Raw genomic sequence first — 24371 nt, 5'->3', positions numbered from 1 at the left:
AAGCCAGCTCAGTGTTCTTCAAGATCAGAATTAAATAGTTCTCTTGTGTGTACATGAAGTGGAATACTGCATAGTTTCTCCAAACACTTCAGAGTGACATTTGCCAATTACAGGTTCCTTTTAGGTTTTAGAGGCTTCCATGGAAATTCCCTCTCCTCTCCTCTCCTCTCCTCTCCTCTCCTCTCCTCTCCTCTCCTCTCCTCTCCTCTCCTCTCCTCTCCTCTCCTCTCCTCTCCTCTCCTCTCCTCTCCTCTCCTCTCCTCTCCTCTCCTCTCCTCTCCTCTCCTCTCCTCTCCTCTCCTCTCCTCTCCTCTCCTCTCCTCTCCTCTCCTCTCCTCTCCTCTCCTCTCCTCTCCTCTCCTCTCCTCTCCTCTCCTCTCCTCTCCTCCTTCCTTCTTTTAGAAGGTTTTGAGCTATACCTTTGTCAGCTGAGATGACTGTGTGTCTGGAAGGAGGTTAAAATGAGGAACAAACCCATTCTTCGGTGGTTCCTTGGAGCACCTTGCAATGATGTCTCCTGCCATTGTAATTGTAAGTGAAAATCACACAGAGGACCAGAAGAGAAAAGTGGAGGATCACTGAACATTTCTTCTCTCTGCTTTTTCCTAACACTTGCTTGGCCTGAAAAACAAACCCCAGAAAATGTCAGGAAAAACTGGTTTTTTATTCTTTTCCCTCAGTCATATATTCACACTTCCAGCTGACTGTATTGATATTGTTAATTCCCTGCAATTCCTGTATTCTGTAACATCTCAACACACAGTTCTTCCTCTACATGTGGAGGAAAGGAAAGAGAAGACTTTTGGTCTGTTTCTTTCTTTCATACACACCTTATCCCATGAGAAACTGAGGCTGCCCTTAAGGTTCACCAATCTATTCTACCTCCTTCCCAAGCAGATGTTTTGCCACCAAAGCAGCAGACTTGGTACAGTTCTTTCCTCCCAGTCTTGGCCATCATAGTGCTTCTAAAGAGACTTCATGAACTTGCTCTAATATGCACAGGAATATCAGGTCCTTTGAGTCAGTTCCGACATTAAATGAGATTTGACATCTCTGGCTGGCGCCAGACATCCCTGCTGGTTGCACCAGCACTCCTGGCGATATGCTGATAGAAAGTGATGGAATGAAGTGTCTTATGCAGCAATTTGTGGATGAACTTAGAAAATATTAGGATGCTAGAAGAGATAAGGTTTTACTTACCCTGCTGTGTCCTTCCTCTCTAAGAAGTTTGATAGCTATTGAAAGAAGCATGTAAGCATCCAATGTAACACAGAAAAGAATGTACACACATTGATGCTTTGATGAAAGTTTGTTCCTCAATTATTTTGCATTGCAGTGCATTGAACTGCCTTACACTGCTGACAGGATATACATATCAGATAGTTAGGAATTTTTTATTGTTTGCAGGTTTCCTGTCACAAATTTGGATGATGTGTGATTAACTGAAAGTGAAGTGGCAACTACTGTGATTTTACAAGTTGTCTTTAATGCTTACCACACAGCTGCAAGATCAATTATTGTATTGTGATGGTTTAGAAGTATTTCTGGCCAGGATTGCCAAGGCTTCCCCGTGGTTGTTAAACCTGTGGTGTCCAAAGAAAAGAACCTGTTTAATTATCTCCTTGAGAAAGATTAATAGAAGGTCTTCAGCACAACTTTATGGGTTATGGACATTTTAAATCCTTCTATTATGGGGAAAACCAGCTAACCCCATAAGCCAGGACTCTTTCTTCACACTTTTCTTCACCTTTATCTACTCAGTATACAAACAAGCTTTCTCTACACAGTGAGTGTTTTCACAGAGAAATTCAAGATCAAGCCTGCTTTAGCATATCTAATTCTGTTGCTTCAGTTATGAGATTAATTCCTATTTGTTTTGACCTACAAGTTACATATGCAAATCTCTTGACCAAGTCTTTGCATCAGAAATAGCTTTGCTTCTTAGCAAGTCAAAACTTTTCTAGTCACTCTTTTGCCTTTCAATCGATCTATGGCATCTATTCTTTACCAAAATAAGAAGAAAGATGCGAGAATGTGGCATGTCTTGGTGATGACCCTCAAAAATAAAAAAATCAGTATTGTTTCTCATAAAATTTCTGGATTCTCTAGGCTATAGTGAGTACTTACAGAAGACTCATCTGATTCCTACACTATTTTTAGGCATTGTGCTCTTCTTGAGGGAACATGGTTTTCCCAGAAATGTAATAAACATGTGACAGTCTTTATCTGTTGTTAATAACTTCCTTGCAGTGTAAAGCAACTTCAGAAGCTAACTAAAACCAAGACATTGCCATATTTTATATCATCACCCAGGTAGGTCTTGGGTCATTGGTTTATTTGCTGTATAAAAATCAGATCCTTCATTTGGCAAGGTGTCTTCTTGGAACATTGAACTGTGGTAAGGAATCTGTGCATGAGGACTCTGAGCATGCTGTATTAATATCCTGGCCAGCTTGTAACCATTTTCTCTGTAATCATCCTTTCAATTCCTTTCCAATCCATCCAGAGGTTTAGTTGCCTGTGTAGAATATCATCTCAGATACAGCACAGCTGTTTAGCCTTGGACCAGACTTACCTTAAGTCTACTACAGAGCACAATACAGAAGTGGAATTTTCAGGGTAGGGTGCTTCTCACTGGGTACATGTGTTGTATGAAAACTTGTTATGAGGTAGCTAAAATGGTGCTCCTGATATAACTAATACCTGTTTACTTAGAGCTCAGATATTGCTGGTAGTATTGATTTAAAGTATCTTGATAACTGTGATTTATAAGGCTGCCACAAAGACATCCATTCACAATTTACTAAGTGTGATTCTCTTGAATTGTTAAAGAAATCTGGTGTTGAGTTTTTTTAGCAGTTGTACTTAACAAATCTTGTCATTGTCTCAAAACCTGTTCCTGTGTTAGACTTCACAGGAGGTGTTGTATCTTCACCCTATATCAGTACTTAAGACAGCAGTATAATTCTTGAAATAGAATATTATGTAAAACTCAGAAGAGATTTTAATCTTGTTACTTAGCATGATTTTCAGGATTTGATATTCCCCTAACTAAGCACCTACAGCTGATCAGGAGAGAAGAAGGGAGAACAACAAGCTAAATTTAAATAGGAGAAGCTATTTTTTTTTTAAATCTTATGTCTCAAATCCAGGGTTTATTCCCTACATTTCTCGGGACTGAATTTTTACATTAATTGCAGCGGTCAATAGGTGGGTTTGCCTGATCCAAAGTGCTTGTGATTTTTGTCTTGGAAACTTGGCATTACTTCAGCTGCTTTGTGTTTTACATCACATTAACCAGAATGTACCAGGAAAAATTTTTGTTCATTTAATTATGTTAATATTTGTTCCAGTTGATTGTACTTGGAGGCTTTTGCTTATGCCAGCCTTGAAGTCCCACTATGCTCTAGGGAAGATCTATTATGTTTTACATATTTAAATTTTTTAGTATGCTTACAGTTTATATAAAGTAAACAGCAAATGTATTTTTAACATATTTTGCCTCCCATAATAAAACCAGAAAGGAGAAGTTATAGTGAATGCTCAGACCTTCAGCTCATTAAAAGACTTTTCAGGTCTCTTAGAAGACTTGGATGTTTAGAGAAAAAGTTGTCACATGTTCAGCAGTGCTGATGACCAACTGAAGAACTCAGATTTCACAGAGTCACTGATTTTGTAACCATGCCTTTGTTATAAGTTTTTTTGAAGGTGTTTGAAGTTCAGACAAAATCCTTGGTGTGCTATTTTTTCAGTCCATGTTTCGCTTTCAATGATTTGGGGTAACTATTATTGGAATTTGCTTCTGGCCAAAAAATAGCAAATTTTCATATTGCTGGAGTATTTCCTGTAACTGTTTCTAAAAAGAGACATGATTTTAAAATCTTAAAAAAATCTTTAAAAAAAACCCCAACACTAAAAAATTTTTCCTACCTCCGGGTGTTTACGTTTTTGCTAACAGCTCGTAAACAGAATTTTAGAAATGGACTTAAAATATCATGACCCATTTTTATATCATCACACACACACACTATGGTGTAGTGGGTTCAGTTTGTAACCGGGCAGAAACACCAATTTAGTGTAGTGGTTTGGTCCAAAATACTCATTACTGTTTATCTTCTGTGAGATAAGAATTAGGAGAAACGCAAAGCAGGCACCAACCTTGGAAGAATATAAAGAAGTTTATTAACAGACCTAAAAGAAGAAAAAAAAAAAATTATACCACCTTCAGAACTCTCCTCCTCCCCCCACCTTCCTCCCTTCTCCCACTGACAATGTAAAAAGACAACCCTTGAGATGTTCAGTCTGTTTACCACTGCCATAATAACCTTGTTCAGTCCATTTAGGAAGAGGAGTCTCTTGCTCATGCTGTGAAAACATTATCACAACGAGCCAGCCGCCCACTTCCAAATAACTTTGTTCAGTCCATTTAGGAAGAGGAGTCTCTCTGCTCGCATGTGAATCCCTTCCCCCGACTTGCAGCTTTTCCCACAACTGCTTTCAAAGGTCCACTCTTGAAGTTTTTTGGGGTACAATTTTAAGGTTGAGCCATTCAGAAACAAGAACAGAGGCCCTTCTCCTTCCCTGGGAGCAAAGGGTCTTCCTCATCTTCATCGTTAGGACTATCTCTGGGAGCATCTCTAGGAACTGAGGTTTTCTCCTTTCCCATTTGGAGCAAAAGTCCTCATCGCTTCCATCTCTCCCTGTCCAAACTTCTCATGAAATTACAGCTGCGTCAGCATCTGCCTATCTCAGTGCAGGTGCTTTTGCTTACGAGTTGAACACTCCACCCCCCATATCTTCATGAAATTACAACAGGATACTCTGATATACCATAGCTTCACAACAGAATTTCAGCTTTAAGCATCTCCTCTTTCTCTTCCCTCAGGTTTTCAGCTCTTCACAGCACTAAAAGGGTTAATCTCACCTAGGCCTTGCAGCTGGAATGTGGCTTATGGCAGCGGAGGGGGGGGGGGGGGCGGGGGGGGAAGCCGAGCTGCTTCAGCTGCCCACAGCAAGGCTGTGGGGGCGTTCCGTGGGTGGAACAGGGCCCATCGGCTCCAGGATGGCCGTGACCCAGCCCGGCCTGGCCCAAGCAGGGCCTGGGCCAGGCCCACTGACCCCCACACAGGGCCCGCCACCACCTGTCCTAGCACGGAAACGAGACAGACCTGTGGGGGGGGTGTTGTCTATTCTTAAGTGTGGATCACAGAGGCGGTCACAATTTTAAGTGGCTTAAAGAATTGTCCATATTCAAACTGGCCAGCTGATAGGTTCTGTCAGGTCGTGGGGGAAGCTGTAAGCACCCCTTTGCGAGAACATCACTGCCGGGACTATGCTTGCTAACCCATGACATATGGTCTTTTCTTACTTACAGAAGTTTGCATATAGGAGGCAGTAATGTAACCTTAGAAAGTTTTTCCTTCCCTTGTATACCAGGTCTGGGGTTTTTTTTTTCCATTTGTAAAATAAGTCTTTCTGTGAATAACAAAATACAAGATCAAAAGTGGGTGGAATTGACTTTAAATATTGGGAAATGTGAACACTTAAAGGCTAATTCAGAACTCTTAAAAAATAGGAGAACATTAATCATATTAAAACTCTTCTAAAAATATCACAGGAATAAAAAAACGAGTGCATCAATAAGAGATGAAGGAAATGTTAAAGCGCATCCTTATTCTGAGTTCCAGTGAAGAGAGACTAATCAAACCTTCCAGCAACATGGCAGTGATAGATATTGGGCATAGGATGCCTCATCCCACTGGCACCCTGGCAAGCTACCAATATGAGATCTGAAGCAATGAGGGGATTATGAGCAATGGAAATAAATGGAATGTCTCTATCCTTGCCGATGGCTGTAGTTTCCATTACAAAATTTTGGGTTTATATGTTTCCATCATCCATATGTTTCATATTTACTTAATGGATACCTTAAAATACAGCATTTCAGTTACATTTCATTTATTGTGAACTTAGTTGTTCCCAGTTCCTGCCACACTCCCAGTAGTGTAATCTTCCTTTTCACTAGGGCATAGGAAATTTAAGGAATATTTTTGTGGATCACTTTATTCAAGAGCGATAGTAAGTCCTGTTACTCACTGGCAGCTCCTGTGTACAGATGTAAAGTTGAATGTCTGCTACATAATAGCAGCACCCCTATTAAATTATTTCATAAATCTAAGTGAAATATGTACTCATAGGATTCTGTTGCATAGATGAAAGCCATGTTATTAGAATTGATATAATTCAATGATGTTTTTTCCCCACTACATTATGTAGTATGGCAGTTGATACATGTCCATTTAAAAATAGGGAAACTGCTTAGGCAAAATCACCCGACTGTTGTTTCCCTGGCCAGGTAAGATCAGCATAAGGATCTACTGTAAAATAACGCAAGCTATAAACAAAAGTTTTAATCTGGCACACATGACAGATGTGCACATAGGCACTAATCTAATAACAAATGTCCTGCAGCCTCAGTGATAGATCAAAACATTGCAAATTAATATCAGACACAAGTCTTCAATTGTGTATATGTATTTTTAAGTACATTCAAGCATAGTAAAAATATATACCTTTTATGTTTTGCTTGGCTATCACCTTTGACTCTTCCTACTTTTATCTTTTCATAGTTTCAGCATCTGTGTATCTGTGGTGGAGAGCCTTTTTTCCTGTCATGGGGTTAGATAGTCACGTTCTGTTGTGTACTTTGATCCCCAGATTCTCTTTGGTTTATTTGGCTTTGGCTTCTGCCTTACTTGTATCTATCTTTGCTTCATTTTTTTAGCTCACTTTATTATACTTAATAAACAACTTTGGACATGGGTTAAATAACACCAAGACATGAAAACCTACATAATTCTAGTTACTATTGTTTAACCTCTTTCCTATAGGCATTAAAATTCAAAGTTCTGATAAAAAACAAAAAAGCTGGAACAATTGAGGAAAGCATGCTCAGGATGTACGATGACAATACTGGTGAGACAGAGGAACTGTCTGACTCTGAATTTCTGTCTGAGGACGAAGACACAGATGACACGTTACCTCTTCACCGATCAAAGAGTTCCACCAAAAGAAGAGCAGATGGTAGATCTTCAGCCCCACCTCAAAAAAAACCAAAGGTAACTTTTGCCTCAATTGAATATAGAGAATTATCCATTAATATAGATATTAAAAAAAAAAAAAAAGGCTATATGATCTTAAAATAGAGACTAAATTTAAAAGATAAACTTTAAAATTAGTATGTTCAGTGCATTTGGAAATTACATGTTCCAGCTCAAGGTTTCAGAGTTTTCCTATTGTTATAAGAAAAGCCAGACTGGACCACATTTTAGTATCCAACTAAAAAGCAACCCCTCCCTGTGCTCTCATCTTGAACTTCAACTGCATTTTCCTCTTTCAAGGCTTGTGCTTGTCCCAAGTGCTCAGCACAACAGCAGATTTAAGAAGAAGTTACCTAAGTGTTTTGTTTGTCCCATGGCCCTCCTGGAATTATGTATAGAGAACACTTATAGCAGTTCCTGATGACAACAAACACAGTAAACTATTTCTTCCCCAAGTCCACCAGTCTGTTTTTGAGATAGATAGATAGGTAGATAGATAGATAGATTCCCCTATTTTCTTCTGTTCTGGATTTTTTGCAATAAATTAGGTGCACATTCCTGGTTGTGCTGAAACATTTTTCAGCACCTAGAATCGAAAAGGTATTTTTACATTTATCATGAAGACACTTAACATTAAGTATTATTTCTGAGAGTGTAAAAATTGGGTGTAATCTCCTTTTTTAGAATTCAAATTAAACTTACACCTTTTTTTAACCAAGTATAATTCTCTACCATGGAAAATCTGTTGCTTCATCAGGGTTCAAACAGCTTTGTTCAAGTTTTTTCAGATGTATCCATTCACTGTTGCACATCATGCTCTGATTACCTGAACATGGCTAAACTGGCAATGCTCCTCAGAGCCCAGAGTTGTTGCTGAGAGGCAGTGTCTCTTTTCTTTGTATGATTTGATGGTCAAGGTCTTTGCTTCTTTCCCTTTCCATCTGACATGGAGAGATAGTAAGGAAAAATTCTGAGGAAGGAAGGAGTCTTCTTTGAAGAGGAAAGGCCAACTTTCTAGATAATAGGTTTCAAGTATATTTGTAGGATCATGTTACAGACCAGAATGTATTCCACATACTCTTAACAGCAGCAACAAAAAGTATCTGCTCATGTTTCACAGGCAGAAGAGAAAGTGGTTTCCAGGGTCCCGCTCTGCTGGAGTATTTTTCTTGATGTCCCACTATACAGGTTTATGGAAGGCAGGAAGAACATGGGAATCCACAGCCAAGACACCCCAGTGATGCTGCTGGCTTTGCCTGTGTCAGTGCCTGCCTCCAGAGAGTTGTATTTTTCAGGATTTCCATGGCAGTGGACTCCTGTTGCTCCTCATGGGACATAGCCCCAGAATAATTAATGCACTTGAACTTTGCATAGTTTAAGATCCACGAGCAGGCAATCTCTATTATTTTGTCAGATGAGAATTTGCCTTCGAAAGCTTTAATGGAATGTAAACATGATTAGCATCATCAGCTCTCTGCTGGCTACTGCCCCTGGTTAGCTCACAAGTTATGCTATGAAAAATGGTCATGTAGTGCCTCACTGTAAGAGAGAAGACCCTGGTAAAACTTCAGTCACTTTTGCTTGTTTTGGTAATGGAACAAGACTAAATTAAGATTTTGGTGAGAGAAATTTCTGCCTTAATCAAGAAGAAAAGAGTTTTCCTAACTTCAGAGCAATGCTTAGAGGAATATTGACTAATTTGTTTAGCATAGTATAATACTCTCCTGTTATTCTACATTTTATAGTTGAGTTTATGCTGCTGATCTTTTCTAATACTTTATGTCTCTATGAATAGAAAGTTGGAGGTATATTTTTAATGAGTAATATTAAAAACCATGAAAAATTATGTTATTTTACAAACCAGTCTTAGAAGCAGGAAAACTGTGAAGCTATCCAGAAGAACATTCTGCTAGGAAGCACCGATAGCATCTCTCCACTCACCCCACGATTGCCATGATAAACATGGACACAAAAAACTTATGTTCCTTTCAGTGGATCAAATCTTAATATTAAAGGTCATATTTATTAAATTCATTAACTGTAACATATTTTCTCAGGCTTTATGCATCCAAAATGATTGTTTCTCTGAATTACTAATATTAATAATAATGACATATGCATTATTATGACTTTTTTATTCCATTATTCATCTGATGATTATTAGGTGAAGAGGGGAAAGATTGCCCTTGCATTATCAGACCTTGTGGTTTATACCAAATCTCAGAAGTTTGTGAGCTTTGAGCATTCCCTGATGAATCAGCAGTGCTATGAAAATAATTCGATTGGAGAGGCTCAAGCACGAAAACTTGTAAGACATTCAGGTAATTTCTTTTGAGTTAATCAGTTAAAAGTTGCATTGTTGCTATGGTTCACTGCTTAGGCATTGGAAGAGTTAAAATTTTGTCTGATTTTATTTGGTTCTTCATATAACACTGTTTTAGAAATGTCTTTTGCATAGCATTTTTTTATTTCTGTTGGTTTTGTGAGGAAAATTGAAATTCAACTTTGTTTTAATTCTGTGTATTTTTATAAGAACAAATATTAACACAGTCTCCAAAATGTATGTCTGCCTTTTGATTCATTGCTTTCTGCATCAAATAATTTAGAAGTTACCGTCAGTAGTCGAAAACGTGTGGAATAAATTTCACCCCCCCACCATATCTGGGCTGAGAACTCAGTGGAGTTGGCTTGGCAGTCGCCTAGCTTTGGTGACAACTGCAGATAAGAGAGTCCTCATTAATGGCGTGGATAAACCCTAGAGCAGGCAGTTTGCTCCACTGGACCAGACCTTTCATCCCAGCCAAGCTGGATTATTCAAAACTCATTCTGTGTTGGAGCATCTCCATTTGGTGCAGCCAGTGCAGTGCAGCCTCTGCTGTTGTAGCTCCAGCTGCCTGCTGAGAGCCCTGAGGGAGTGTAAAGAGCAGAGATCACTGACCATGACAATGGCAATGGAGTCTGCCACATGCCCATTCACTCGGGGCCAGCCCAGCTGCCACCCACTGCTTTGTGGAGGTGATTCGGTGGCTGGTGAGGCAAATGATGCTGAACGACATCAAAACAAGTAGGAACTTGCCAGCCATTCAAGACAGTCCTCTCTGGTTCCTCTAGCAATCTAGGCAAGATAAAAGTAGTTCTATAACCCCTCCTCACCACCCCCCCCCCCCCCCCCCCAAAAAAAAAAGCCCCACCTCCAAACAACAAAGCAAACCAAAATCAACGAAACAAAAACCCTAGCCAAACAAAAAATGAGAGGAGAATGGAATAGATCAGAGAGATGACCCTGGAAATGTAGATTCTTGTTTAATTGCTAAAAAGGAATCATGTAGATAGAAGTCATCTGAAGTTTCCCACATCTGTGTCATTTATGTCTACATATGAGAGGGGAGGGAACACTGCCAGCAGAAGGAAAAACAACATACATGAACAGTTAACATCTTCTGAGGCTTATAAAGGAACAATTTAAGTGGCTTTTGAAAATGTGCTTTTCCCTGGCCTTAATATTATTTAGTCATTTTATTTAAACTTCAAGACAAGATCATCTAGGGATATATATATTTTTTTTTTCATTTTGAGCTATTATAGAATGAGGGGGTTTTTGTGCAGTTTCCTGTTCTGTGTCTTAGTTTCCCGTGAGAACACAGTGGGCTTTAGTGTAGAAATCGTATGTTTACCCTGCAAAAAGGTGAAGAAACAAAATATTTCAGTGAAGGAATGATTTTTCATTAATGAACTTACAAAAGTCTGCACTATATACAGAAATACTATCAGATTCAAACTCACAAAAATTTTAAGGTTTCTAAATAGGATTTTAGGAATACTGCAGAGTGGTCCATATATTGATGTTAAAATAGAATACATTGACATAATTATGTAAAAAAATTGCTGGATCAAATTTTTGTATTTTTATTATTTATTCAAATAGGAGCTCTTGAACAATAAATGTTTTCTTATGAAGATTTTATCCTTCTGTTTATCAGCTAAAGATTTTATTTCACATACTACAAGATTTATTACAAGAATTTACCCCAAGGGAACAAGAATGAGCTCTTCAAATTATAATCCTCAAGAGTTCTGGAACGTGGGGTGTCAAATGGGTATGTATGTTTGCAGAGACTATTGCATTCTAGCCTTTACAGATACAAGAGTTTTTTGCTTCCTATAGTGTTTTGGTGTTACGTAGGTTACATATTTCCCCCCAGTGGCATCATTTTAATTTTTTTGTTATATAAACGTTTCCTTCAGCCCACATATCCTGTCAGTTTTTTATCCCTAATAATTGCAAATATCACTTTGCATTAAATAGCTGTCTCTTATCCCAAATATCCCATTTACTATATTTTATTAATTTCTTTAAACTACCTTTTAGAATTGGATGTTAAGAAAAACACTAATAACAATTCAGCATTTTTAAGCTTCCATTACACAGCAATGGAAGCTTCTCCTGAAGGATTTGTGGGTTTTCAATGGCTCTCTGTGACTTTAGTGGCACAAGTGCAGGAGATGTGAGCACAACTATTGATAGTGCTGCCAAGAATTCCCAAAACAGGATATGCTGTGCAAGGAAGCACTCAAACATTCCTGGTCAGCACAAAACCCAGGTACAGCTGGGAGCTTCTGGGAGCCTCCAGGGTTTATACAGATGCAACATGCGTTTAGCATCTTAATTTCTGGAACAAAACATATCAGTTTCATGGGCAATGAAATAACAATAATTTCTGCTTCTCTTTATTTAAAGCTTGAATTTGAATTTGTTAAAAATAAGCATGACTTCTGTACCCAGCAGACTTTGAAAAACCTCTCACCTGTAAGCATTCTGTCCTTTTTAATGGCTTTAGAGACAATTTTGCCTTCATCTGTTTGTTCTTCAGTTTAAAAGATTCTCAGTTACAGACTATTTTTCTATGTCTGCCTGCTACATCTTCTTCAGCCCTAGGTAAAGTCGAGCAGAATATTTTTTGTATCCACATATATATTCTGTCTTTTATTCTGAGTCTTTGCCAAGACCACCTGAGGGAGACTGTGGGGTGAGCAGGGCACTTTGCCATAGGCTCCCCGTTTTGAGAGGTGAAAGGTATGGACTCACCTTGTTATGTTAAAATACACACTCATCCAAGGACAGGCACAGATTTCACTCTGCCTGTAGGGCCCTAAAGTTTACGTCGCCCTTGTTCCAGGCTTCCTTTTCCACTTGTTTCCTTTCTTAGCTCCCCATATATCTTCTGTGACAAGTTACTTTCTCCATCCTGACTTATACCGGGGTAGAGATTTACATAACTACACAAGGAGCACAAAAATTACTAGTTAGTATAAATTTTACTTGTTTCTGTGTCCTTATAAATGCTTACTTGCAGTGCAGATTCGGACTTGGTCTGGGCTATCCAAGTATCTCCTCATTAGTACACTGTGTGAAATTGGTTTGATTATATTCTGTCCTTGTGGTTCATCCACACTAAGTGTGATGTCTGTATTACTTACCTGGGGTGCTGCCCTCTCTGTATGCTATCATTGCAATCTATACTATATATTACCATTAAAAACTAGTAAGTTTGTTTCATGCTTAGAGGAAGCACTCGCCAGAGGTCCTTAATTTAAAATTTAGTTAATCTCCCAGTCTTATCATGCTGCAATTTACTAGTTTTCTTTCTAGCCTGTAAATCTCCACACTTATCTCTGCAAAGAATATCCATTTGTTAGATCACAGACAGGACCAAAGTCCTTCAAAATTACTGCACTGACTGTTTACTCAGAGTATACTTTAATGAGAAGTCATTCTAAACATTAGTATGCAAAACATATGACTTTTAGTGCATAGGGGATTTGGGTCCCTTCCTGGAAGAATTAAAAATATGCAGGAAGTGGTTAAATCTGCCCTCTTGGTCACTTCATTTGCATCCTCACTTAAAAACCCCTCCATTTTTCACATGGGAATAGGCTAATTAAAAACAATTCTCCACATGTATTATTTCCAAGCCATGTTAGATCTATCCTTAATTCCCTAATCTCCTTTAGATAACTGTTTGGCAGAAATATAGCTGCTCTTCACAAGGCAGCTCCCAAAGTGAGTGAATCTCAGTGAATCTTCTGCTGATGTCCTTCCACTGGTCTACCACAGATTTTTTAATTTTTATATCTGTCCCATGTCTGTATAATCCACACACCCTTCCTGTCTCCCTGCCATTGCACTTTACACCCCATGCACAGAAGTAATCCCTCCAGGTCCCTTCTACCACTTCCCTAAAACTCTTCAAAGGACTCTCAGGTTTCTCTTATGTCACCTATTCCCCTTCTTAACTCCCTTCTCCTCCCCAGACCTGCAAGCTTACCTTTAAGTTCCTTTAACACCCATAACTTTTCTGGCTGGGCAAAGAAAATATATCAGGTTTTGTCCAAACCTACATATCATACTGCCTGCCAGGCCTCTGCATCATGTAATTATGAGAACTGAGTTATTCCTTCACTTCCCTCAGTGATTGACCCAAAACAGTGCTGTCTTCTGTACCTTGCCAGCAATTTTCTCTAAATTGCTTGGAACGTATTAACTTGGAGCAGCCTGGCACTCAGCTAAAGCAGGATGAAACGGTCCAACAGGCTCAAGATTTGTTGGGGCCGAGGACGAGACATGTAATTGTGTAAACCTAATTTCCAGAGGAAGGCAAGTTAAAAACCTCAGTAAAAAGTACAGAGTTTCCACAAAATAGCTTTTGGATATCCCTGTGCACTCCCTGTCCATTCTCTGAAAATTGAGACTCATAAGAACAGGAGGTTTTGTGAAAAAAGAGGTCTTATGGAGGAAAAACTCTCACTTTCTATAGTCTGTGAAAATTAGTATGCCTTCTGCATACAACTGCAGTGAGGCACTGGAAAGGACTGGTTTGGTGTATCCATATCTCCTTTTTATTTACTAAGTAAAATGAAATGTAAAGATTTATGCAGGGAAAGAAAATTCAGGACAGTTATTTAAATAAATTGATATCAGTTGTTTTATATTGACTGAGAAAAACAGAAAAAAATATGAAACAAAAGAAAGCCTTGGTGAGAGTAAAAATAGAAAGACTTGAATATCCTTCTGAATACGGCATTTCCATGCAGTAGGAAGTGTTATCCATGTATCAAAGCATGCTACAGGAATGACCAAAACATGTCATAAGTTACAGGAGAAAGCCACAGTGTGGCAGGTACAGAATTTTATTCCAGAAGATCCCATATGTGCTTTTTGGAGTATGCATAAAAATTTATATGCTACTGTGAAATTTCTACTTGTATGACAGATCTCTTCTTACTGTAGGTTTTGTTTTGGCCTGTGACACTGAAATGCAGCGTGGCATTTTTGTCACATCTGTTTTGTGGCTCAATCTTGTGTGCAATAATATGACAAAATATGGTAAAAAATAATGCATTAAAAGAGTGATTAAGAGCTATCTGACTAGTTCTGATTTTAACCTCTGAAGCACCCAAGGGAAAAGGAACCAACTAATTTCAATCTTGGTCTGCCTCACCTGTGCAAATCAAAATGACTCAAATCTGACCATGCTTGGGCTCTGGGTCAATAGCTGTATTATTGCTGTCTTCTACTGGCTTTAATAGTCAAAAAATGCCTCCTTAGGAAGTGAAAACTGGAGGAGTAATTTTTTTGTCATGTTGTCCCTTGAACTTCATTGATTTGCTCTTCACAAACAGTGAGGTGGTACAGTTAATTCATGTGTAGGCATCTACAAGATAGGCGGGACAATAAGATTCAATATATGAAGCTCCCCAAATGCACTCAGCTTTCCTTTGGAATGGCTCCAAAGGCTGGGAGTTGTTTTGAATGAAGGTTTCATGTTTCTTCTGCAGAAATGTGTCTGCTGCCAGGTTTGTGACAAAGCCCTTGGGCTACTCTGTAACCTGCTTCTTTTTAGGAAGTTTTTGGTGCGTGTAATAGATACTGGACTTTCACTTAAAAGCAAAGAAACATTGAAATTCCATTTTATCAGTTTTTCCAGTTGTCTTCACTGCAGACAACCAATAGAATAGTAAATAATTTATGTCAAGTCTAATAAATTTTAAAGGAGGATGGAAAAAAAATTGCAGGAACACATTGTTTCTGAAGTCCTTGCTGATCTTGTTCTACAACCTGTCCATGACTCAGACTAAAACAGGAAAGAGAAGCTGATAGTATTCACTGTTCTGCCAAGAATCACAAGTCAAGAAAATTTTAAAAATTATTTTGGAAAACTTTCAGGTGTAAAATTGGTCAAATGACAACCAAAAGACACTCAGACTTACAGTGGAGTGTAACTTTTAGATTGACACATTAAGTAGATGGCAAAAATCAATTTAGATTTTTAGATCTGATAATTTATCAGAAATGCTTTAGGTACTTTTCCCATGAGAACAAGAGAGGATCCCTACTTGAAACCCCTTGCAGGTATACTTGGACAATGGATGACTTAATCACCTGACATCTTTTTTCCAGTAGAACTACTTGTAATTAAGTAGGAACAATGTCAGAAATTATGAACTGTATGACTGAATTCTTCACATTTCTAATGGCAGTGTCTTTAGAGCAACAGTATTAAATTGGCCCAAAGACAATACAAAAAGACTGACTGCACAGTCTAAGCATGTTATGACAGAGAGTTATGCATTTACCCAGTTCTCAGAGGAGCAGTCCTTCTTCCTAGGGCAGAGTCCCTCATGTTGTAAGTCATTCATAAATTTTCTGTAGAATAAAAACAACCATTTCAAATGTGTAGGTGAAAAATAAAGCCAGAAATTATCATTAAACTTAATAAAATTTGGAGTACGTAAGGGGAGGAAAGAAATACGTACAGTTTGACCAATTTTTTTTTTGCCAGGAAAGGAGGTGAGAGTTTGTATGCAAAAATTATACTGTCCATATAGGCTTGCTTTGTGTTTTAGTGGAATCAATCATTGTATACTTTATTTTTTTTTCTAGTAGACCAAGGTCCTTGTTCATAAAGTTTGGGTTGGATCTCACCTATTCACAGGTTTACTCTCTTTCAGTTTGAAACCCTTCCCCCTTGTCCTCTCATGCCCTTGTAAATGGTCTCTCTCTGTCTTTCTTGGACTTCAGAAATATTTCTGTAAATTTGGGCAGGGACGGATTGAGTGCAGCTGTGACCTGCATGTGAGAAGAAAAGCTAGACAGCCCATGCCCAGCTTGGAGTGCTGATGTGGAATGAAAGCAGTGTCCTCAAATCCAATCACATTGATCATCTCATAACCAATGGCAACATACCAGAGCATTAGGATATGGTCCTGTTTTCAATAGTATTTCCCAGGCTGTGTGGAATTCAGCTCAGATTTTGAATATCTAAGGCATAGATTTTTGTTGCATTCATCGTGAATGGCCCACTTTAAGAACATAGACAATTGGAAAGAGCTGAGAGGATGGCACCAAGGCTGATAAAAGTGTGATCTATTATATCTCTTTAGATTCAAATGAGTGAGGTAAATCATGGAGATAGGAACATTGGCACTGAGCGCCTTTTGCATAGGATATTTTTTGAAATGGAATAAAATTCATATATTTTGAGATGCATTTTTAAATGGCATAAAATGCAATTAAGTAACTCATTTTAAGAAAAATTGGTGACAAATGTGTCCTTATCCATTTTAAAATCTTCCCATTTAAATGGAGAAAATACATTAAACCTTATGGTTGTAATATAGCTAATAGAACCAGGAAGCAAGGAATAAAAAAAAAAAAGGCAATTTAAAAGTCCCACTAGGAATATTAACTGAGAGACAAGATCACAGACAAAAGATGTGCAGTTTTCCTCAACTGCCTTCAAATCATAGTCGCAGTGCTCATTTTGGTTTTAAAAACTTTTGCTTTTAGTCTATAAATCAATTATCTCTTGAATGGTGGTGCTTATGGGAGGTGCTGAATTTGAATATATAGAATGTCTTTAGTTCTGCAATTAGTTGTGGGACTGACTTCATTTAACTGCTTGCCATTCAGAGATTTGGGGTCAAAAATAGAATTCCTCTGTGTACTATGGATTGGTTCATTTTTTGGAGCTAGGCTATTTCTTAACTTCCATTTGCTGTATGAAGTTATTTACATCTGGGGCTTACTGGGACAGCCATGGCAGCTTGGGTACTTTGCAAGATGATTTGAGTATTAAACAGTCTGGTCTGAAGGGGATTTAGCCTGATGGTTCTAGGAAGACTTAAATTTATTTCAAGTGCCAGAATCACACCGAGGAATTCCTTTGCTCAGATTGTCCCCCAAGCCCACATTTTGCTGTGCTGTTTTGATTTTGATATCAATATTAAAAGGCTTTTGGTGCTTAATGAAAGGACTGAGGAGAAAGTTTAATGTACACAGTGCTAAACTTCAGATGGCTTTACTTCCTCATGAAAACCATACATTAAGTTAATGTGCTGCTCAGATGGTTTCATTGCAAGCACTTTTGGGCTTCTTTCCAAAAGAAACTGTCAGTTTAAATCTCTCTTCATACATGCATTAAATTTATACTGTTTCATAAAACAACATTACAAAGGACGTTATTGACAGTTCTGCTCTTGAACTCAGCAAAGCTAAAATGAAATGTTGGGTAGAAATTCAGTGTTGTTTGCAGGAAGGTGTTGCTAAGCCCATGCTGCTAGGCATAGCTTTTAGTTTATGATCCTTGCCATTTCTCAAGAAGTGTTAGGGCCATAACTGCACCTGATTAAAAAGAAAAACTGTGCATCAGTACACCATAAAGCATTGCCCTGGGAGGCCCCAAGCAGCTATGAACCTTGCAAACAGTTTTAGTACAGGTTTGCATCTCAGAGAATATGACACAAAATCTCACATTTGCTTAATCGTGTTCAAACTTGCAATACCAAGAAAACAGTAGGTAAATTAAAACTACTGTTCCATGTGTTTTTAACTTGTTCTAAGGTCAAATTAAATTAAGTGAAAACAGTGCTGATGTTTGAAGATATGAACCCATAATAGCAGTGCCCTTCACTTGTGTTGCAAAAGTAATTTTCCTAATATGATAAAATATAAAGTATTCTCGTTTGCTTGTTGCTGTTGTTACACCAGATTTTCCTGCTCAGTCGCCTATAAAGCTTGGTAAATTTAGCAATAGTCTCATTATGTGCAATCATGTAATTTGGTTCATCATGTGGAAGCAGCTATTTGAAGCTGACTGTTCGATGTGCCTAATTTCAGTTGCACTTTTAAACCCACACATTCTGAAAGCGTGGCCTAGGAATCACCTGTGGACTGAGAGATCCTGGCTTATCTGTAGATCAGACTTCCAGGGGCCTCAGCATTGCAGCTCTTGTAGCATCCGCTGCACAGCTTGATTCAGTGTATTAAAATATGACTAGCATCATATAACACCAAATTTGGGACTGTTTCTGGATGATGTGTTGAGTCATAAAAAACAAATTGTGAACCACTGCCAAAACCATACCAAGAGAATACTTACCCTGTTTAAAAAAGGCAACGGTGTGCAATGGGCAATATGGATGCCCTGAAGTTTGATTTCTGTTGTTAAAGGTAAAACGAATTTCCTTCATATATTAATATAAAATCATGTCTGCATCTACATTAGTATTTAGTTCAAAGCAAGAGTGCATGTTGTGTTTCGTTGTTTTGGGTTTGTTTTGTTTGTTTGGGGATTTTCTAGACAAGGTTTCTAATCGTTCCTACTTACTGCATGTTGGTTCATGATGCAGAGCAATCTCAGCTAGCACAGATGGGATTCCTTTCAGATTAAATAGATGATGCACTCTGGGAGCACTTCATGTATTCCAGCCATTAATTGGTTTTGAGACTACGGAACCAGGCTTGAGCTCTTCAGAAGTAACCCCACTGAAAACATGTGTAGTGCAAATACCAGGTCCATTGTACCAGCTGCTTCATTCCTGTTTGTGTCGTTTGCTAAAGAATGTATTAAAAGGATCATCAAAACAGTGAAGGACCAAATAATTTTTGCAGTGAGAACAATTTTGTGTGTTTTCCACTTGAGATTAGGATTTTTGAATTGTGTCAAATGTTCATTCAATACATTCATATTATCTCACAGGAACATGTAATAAGGTCGTCTTCATGAATTATTATGAGGACTCACTTGAACTGCTGAAAGTCTTCTTTTTTCATTCCTACCGAACCATCATTTTAAGTAAATGACTTTTTATCATTCTCTGTTTAACACATGTCATAGGTTCACAAGGTCATAATTCATTGCTGATTTGACTTCTGCATTTTCTATTTTGAATGTGACAGGAAGCTCCAATGTACTGGAATAGGGGAAAATTTCATTAAATGGGTCTATTTCAGTGTTGGCTTTATCTCATGAATTACAATAACCTGTTGATGAGAAGTGTGATATTTTATTATTGGTGCTGCAGCAAACCAAAAATGTTGTGAACCGCCAAGGAAAGGAAAATCTATCAGGTGTATTCTTACAATAATCACCAGTACTGGAGGATTAATCTCCAAGAGAGTATGTGCTCACATAAATTTAAGAACACTTTTAAAATTGCTTCTACCTCTATAAACTTATATTTGTACTGAATATTCTAACATTATAATAATGCTTCTTGATCTTCTGGGTGGGATGTTTTTGTGATGAATTCTGCACCATAACTAAGGTTAGATACAATCCTGTGGTTTTGACTCTGCACCAGAACTTTGTTAGCGGATTTGGGGTGCAGGGTTTTGCTCGGTAGAGAAACTGGGACGTGAATTTAGTTCTTACGGAGAAAAAGGATGTCGCATTTCATATTCTCCAAGATCTAATTTAGAAAGACAAGGGTAAATACATACAGCAATGTAAAAATGATCTATAGGGTAATTCTTAAAATGTGGTGCAGTTCTAAATAGTGCACTGCTTTTGTGCACGAATAATTCATTATTGAATATCACTTAATTTAAGAGAAATAACAGGATCTTACCTATGAATTGAGAGATAGACATACCTTAAGCTCATTTGCTTTTTTTTTTTTTGTTATTTGTTTTATAAAATGTTATCAAACCTAATTCACTAAAATCAATATTGATATAATTTTACAGTGGCCTTAAACTTTCAAACACCGGGAACACAAATGGAATTGCAAGATGGAAAATTCCTGGACAATGGTGGCTGTGGCTATGTGCTGAAACCTGATTTCTTGAGGGATCGCAATACAACATTTACACCCCAAAATGTGGGACGATACAGTAAACCAATGTCTCTGTCAATAAGGGTAAGATTACTGAGGTGTTGCTTTTTTCCATAAAAATGGGAAAACAAATGCTATGTAGTTCAGATGTAATTGTTATCTATTGGTTTTTTGTTTCTTTTTCATTTTGTTCCCATTCTTGGTTGTTGGGAACTTTAATTATATTTTCAACAAGATGGTAAAACTTTCATATGGTGTCAACTGCTGCTTGGGTACTTTCTCATCTGTAGTTAACTTATGTTTGCTAAAAATATGTAGGGGTTCAGAGCCTCTAAGAGTCTGCAAAAATACATGATTTTTCATGATGCTGTATGGAGAAATATAAATAATGAAGCTGACCAAGCTACTGGTCAATTGTGCTTGTGGAAACTGAACTCTGAAAACACAGAAGTCAAATGTGAACTTTAGGTGTTATTTCTTTCAATATCAATAATATCACGAGCACTATTGTAATGTTAATTGACAAATGGAAATGTTTAAAGGTAAGATAGGGAGCTTTATGCTTCTTTTAAGTCTCATTATCTTCCTGTGCATGTATAAAAGACTATTTATAATCCTAAAATGATATTTATAAGTGTGAAATTCAAATAAGTCTTTGAATTATTTCTGCTTCTCCCAAATTATAATGTGATTTACTTCCTAAAAATACTAGAAATACGTATCATTTACAAATGGTTAGAAAAGCCCTTTTTTTGAGGTCAAGTAGATTTATTATAATTGTTCACTAATTAGAAAACTACCTTTTTCCAATGAAAAAGTAATAATTCTGATTACACAGAATACCACTTGTATAAATGCTATTCAATTAGCATATAATTAGCGTGTAATTGCTATTTTGTTTCTTTCAGAGTAATAAATAGTGGAGATAAAACAATAGTTAGTGACAATTATAAAATACTTACATAATGCACGCACCTAATCAAGAACATTTTAGTGTCCTGACAGTAAGCATACCAATTGTGAATAGACATTGCTGGATGATTTCAAGCAGCCACTCAAATACATCAGTTATTTTAGCCCTAATTTGTATGAAGCTGGAATTAGGATGAGGAGAAACCCCAAACTGTAATGCAGGAGACAGACAAAATCATTGTCAATGTGAAGGAAGTGTCTGAGTTTGGAAGAAGCTGGAGAAGAGAGAGGCAGTGTTTTAGACTGAGGACTTTAGACTGAGACTACAGGCTGGGTAGTGCAGGCTGCAGAGAAGCAATGGCATCCCACTGGCTGAGGGCTGAGGACTGAGGGACTCATAGTCAGCAGCAAAAACCAGGAAACGGTGGCTGAAGACAAAAGGAATCGGGAGCAGAAGTCAAAGGAAAAACAGCTTCTGCTGAAAATGCTACTAACCTGATGAATGGAGAAATTGCTTAACAGAGAGCAAAGATATAAAACATCTAGGGGTCAAATCTCTTTGAATGAATGAATGAATGAATGAATGAAGAACAGAAAAATCACATAGGGCCTGATATTACTGAATTCATTATCCTTAACCTGATGTGCCACAATTCCCATCAACAAGAGGCATAGAGCCTTTGAAGCAGAAATAGAGATATTCAGGGTGCTTCACGAAGAGTTTTCTCAGCCTAACAATTTTTACAACTCTCTGTATGTCTGCTTCACCTCGGGTCTCAAAAATTGGTTGGATTTATGGATTTGGGTCAGTGTGCTTAAAAGAGCTCACTTTTTTCCCACCCCAGGGGAGACTTAGACTGGGTCTAGCAATGGGTCATGCAGGCCTTGGCCAGCAGGGCTGCATTTTTGTCATGGCATTCAAGGCATGACAAGGAATCTCCCAGGTTCTTAGTGGGCAGCCCATCAGTAACTGCAAAGCTTTCTGGTGAAGGTAGTAGCTATTTCCTAGGAAGAAAGGACATCAGTGTTCACCAAGCCACTCCTCTTCAATATTTCAGGCTAGAACTTCCCTTGGAGCAAGCTGTTACGGAAAACACCTATGCAAAAAGTGGAATTTGTGTGGTTTGAGTTTTTGGGTGGTTGACAGGGGAATAAGAATCTCTTATGATGCTTAGTCCTAAAACCAGGATCAGGAGTCATATCTTTCACCTACACTTTCAGGCTTGCATATCTCTCTCAATACATTCCATACACTGATTTCTAAAAAGCTGATTACTGTACAGATGTTTACTCTTTCCTAGGTGTCCTGAAATATAGGTAGAAAGCAGACAAAGTTGTGACTTTCATAAATCCTTTCTTAGGCTGGGTGCCAGATTACAGGGCAGTCTGAGCCAAAATTTCCAGGTAGCAAACTAAATTAAGGAGGAAAACATCAGGGAGCTTACTAAATGAAGAGCTTTTGTGTAACTGTGCGAGAGAAGGAGCACAGGTGAGGCAGTCTGCTACATACCCTGTAGCACAGTGCTGATGCCACTGTGGGTCTTGATGCTGACCCACTCCACACAGATTGGAATTCATGAGCTTGACAGCAGAAAGAGCAAAAATCACTGGAGACCGATTCCTCCAACATTGTTTCTTTGCATGGTAATAAAATATATTTTTTATGTGTAGCTATTGAATTAAACCTCTGAATATTATTGTTTAAAGCATGGTATCAGTATATATATATATTTATAAAGAGGGTGGTGAAACACTGGCAGAGGCAGGCCAGACAGGTCATATGTGTCCCATCCCTGTAACCATTCAAGGGCAGTTTGGACTGGGCAAAATTATCAAAAAATTAAATTAGATGGGAAGCACCATACTCTTGATTCCATGGTGTCTAATATGTATTCCAGTTTATGGCTGGTATATACTTACAGTAATTTCTTCTGAAAGTTATTTCTATTATGGCTACAATACAGCTCTGGTGAATAGCTCATTCTTACAGTTATTTCAGTACAACTTTAATTTTCCAGCTGATCAGTGGCCATCAGTTACCACCCAGCAGCCTGTCGAAGACCAACAAAGCTGACCCTAAGGTGCAGATAGAAATCTTTGGTGTACCAGAGGATCAAGCAAGAAAGAAATCTAGTGTTGTAAAAAGCAATGGTGAGCACCACTCTGATTCTCTTGACTGTGAACAAAGCACTACAACATTTTATAAGGAATCACCAACTTTGCATCCCAAGGGGTTGTCATAGAAAATGCAATTATTTCTCTCTAGACTAGGATCTTCTGGCACAAAATCTGTAGCTGAAGTTCATGCTGTGTGCCATTTTTCTAGGCTGGTAGATTAAGGAAGCACAAACTCCTAGCTGGGAGCACTCTCCCTTTCTAAAGGAAGATGGAAGTTTTTTTGCACACTGCTGTGGGCTCATCCTGGACAGCAGCTATCCCCACAGAGCTGCTTGCCTGCTCTTCCCCTGGTTTGATGGGGAGAGTGCTGGAAGGGCCAAAATGAGAAAGCCCTTGGGTTGTGAGGAAGGCAGTCTAATAGGTAAAGCAAAAGCTGCACACACAAGCAAAGCAAAATAAGGAATTCATTCACCACTGGGCAGACAGGTGTAGAGCCATTCCCAGAAAAACAAGGCTTTGTTATTGAGTGTTGCAGTTACTTGGGAAGACAAATGCTGTGACTCTGAATGCCCTCCCTTCCTCCTTTCCCCCAGCTGTGAGCATGACACCATGTGCTATGGAAAATCACTTTGGTCAGCTGGGCTCAGCTGTCCCACCTGTGTCTCCTCCCAGCTTCCTGTGTACCCCCAGCCCCCTCATTGGGATGGGAAGGGTGCTTTGCAGAGTGAGAAAGACAGATGTCTCGACACTGTGTAAGCCCTGTTCAGCAACAGCTCAAACACTGGTGTGTTATCAGCACTGTTTGGGTCAAGAATCCAAAATGCAGCACCACAGAGGTTGATATGAAGAAAACTAACCCTATCCCAGCTTAAACCAGTACACAAATCGGTAAATTTAGACTTTTTTTCTTAAGAAATTGCTGTAAGCTCATCACTTGTCTCCTTTGAAGTTTCTGGTAGGAGTAATCCCTTAATTGCTTGACAGGTGAAGTGTGTACTCGTTGTAGCTGTCTTTGAGCACCCCCTTATCTTTATCATATAGATCTTCTTGATGTCTCAGACTACAAGTTCCCTGTGATCTCCCTTTATCTGTACCTCTGTCTTCTATTCTTTCATTTTCTATTTT

At 38.4% G+C, this 24371-nt stretch overlaps 1 protein-coding gene across 1 annotated transcript in view; it reads left to right on the top strand.

Moving 5' to 3' along the window:
• The window catches only part of PLCZ1 (phospholipase C zeta 1), a 46398-nt gene that overhangs the window by 17905 nt on the left and 4122 nt on the right, over positions 1-24371 (top strand). Inside the window, exons 7-11 of the mRNA XM_048300584.1 lie at positions 6891-7118; positions 9265-9421; positions 11081-11197; positions 20128-20300; positions 23147-23279. Coding sequence (XP_048156541.1) covers positions 6891-7118; positions 9265-9421; positions 11081-11197; positions 20128-20300; positions 23147-23279 — 808 coding nt within the window. The remainder of the gene's footprint in view (positions 1-6890; positions 7119-9264; positions 9422-11080; positions 11198-20127; positions 20301-23146; positions 23280-24371) is intronic.

The sequence above is a fragment of the Corvus hawaiiensis genome, chromosome 4 (assembly GCF_020740725.1).
Source record: "Corvus hawaiiensis isolate bCorHaw1 chromosome 4, bCorHaw1.pri.cur, whole genome shotgun sequence".
Taxonomy (NCBI): Eukaryota; Metazoa; Chordata; class Aves; order Passeriformes; family Corvidae; genus Corvus; species Corvus hawaiiensis.
The sequence above is the reverse complement of the archived record's forward strand: the minus strand, read 5'-3'. Positions and strand labels throughout refer to the sequence as shown.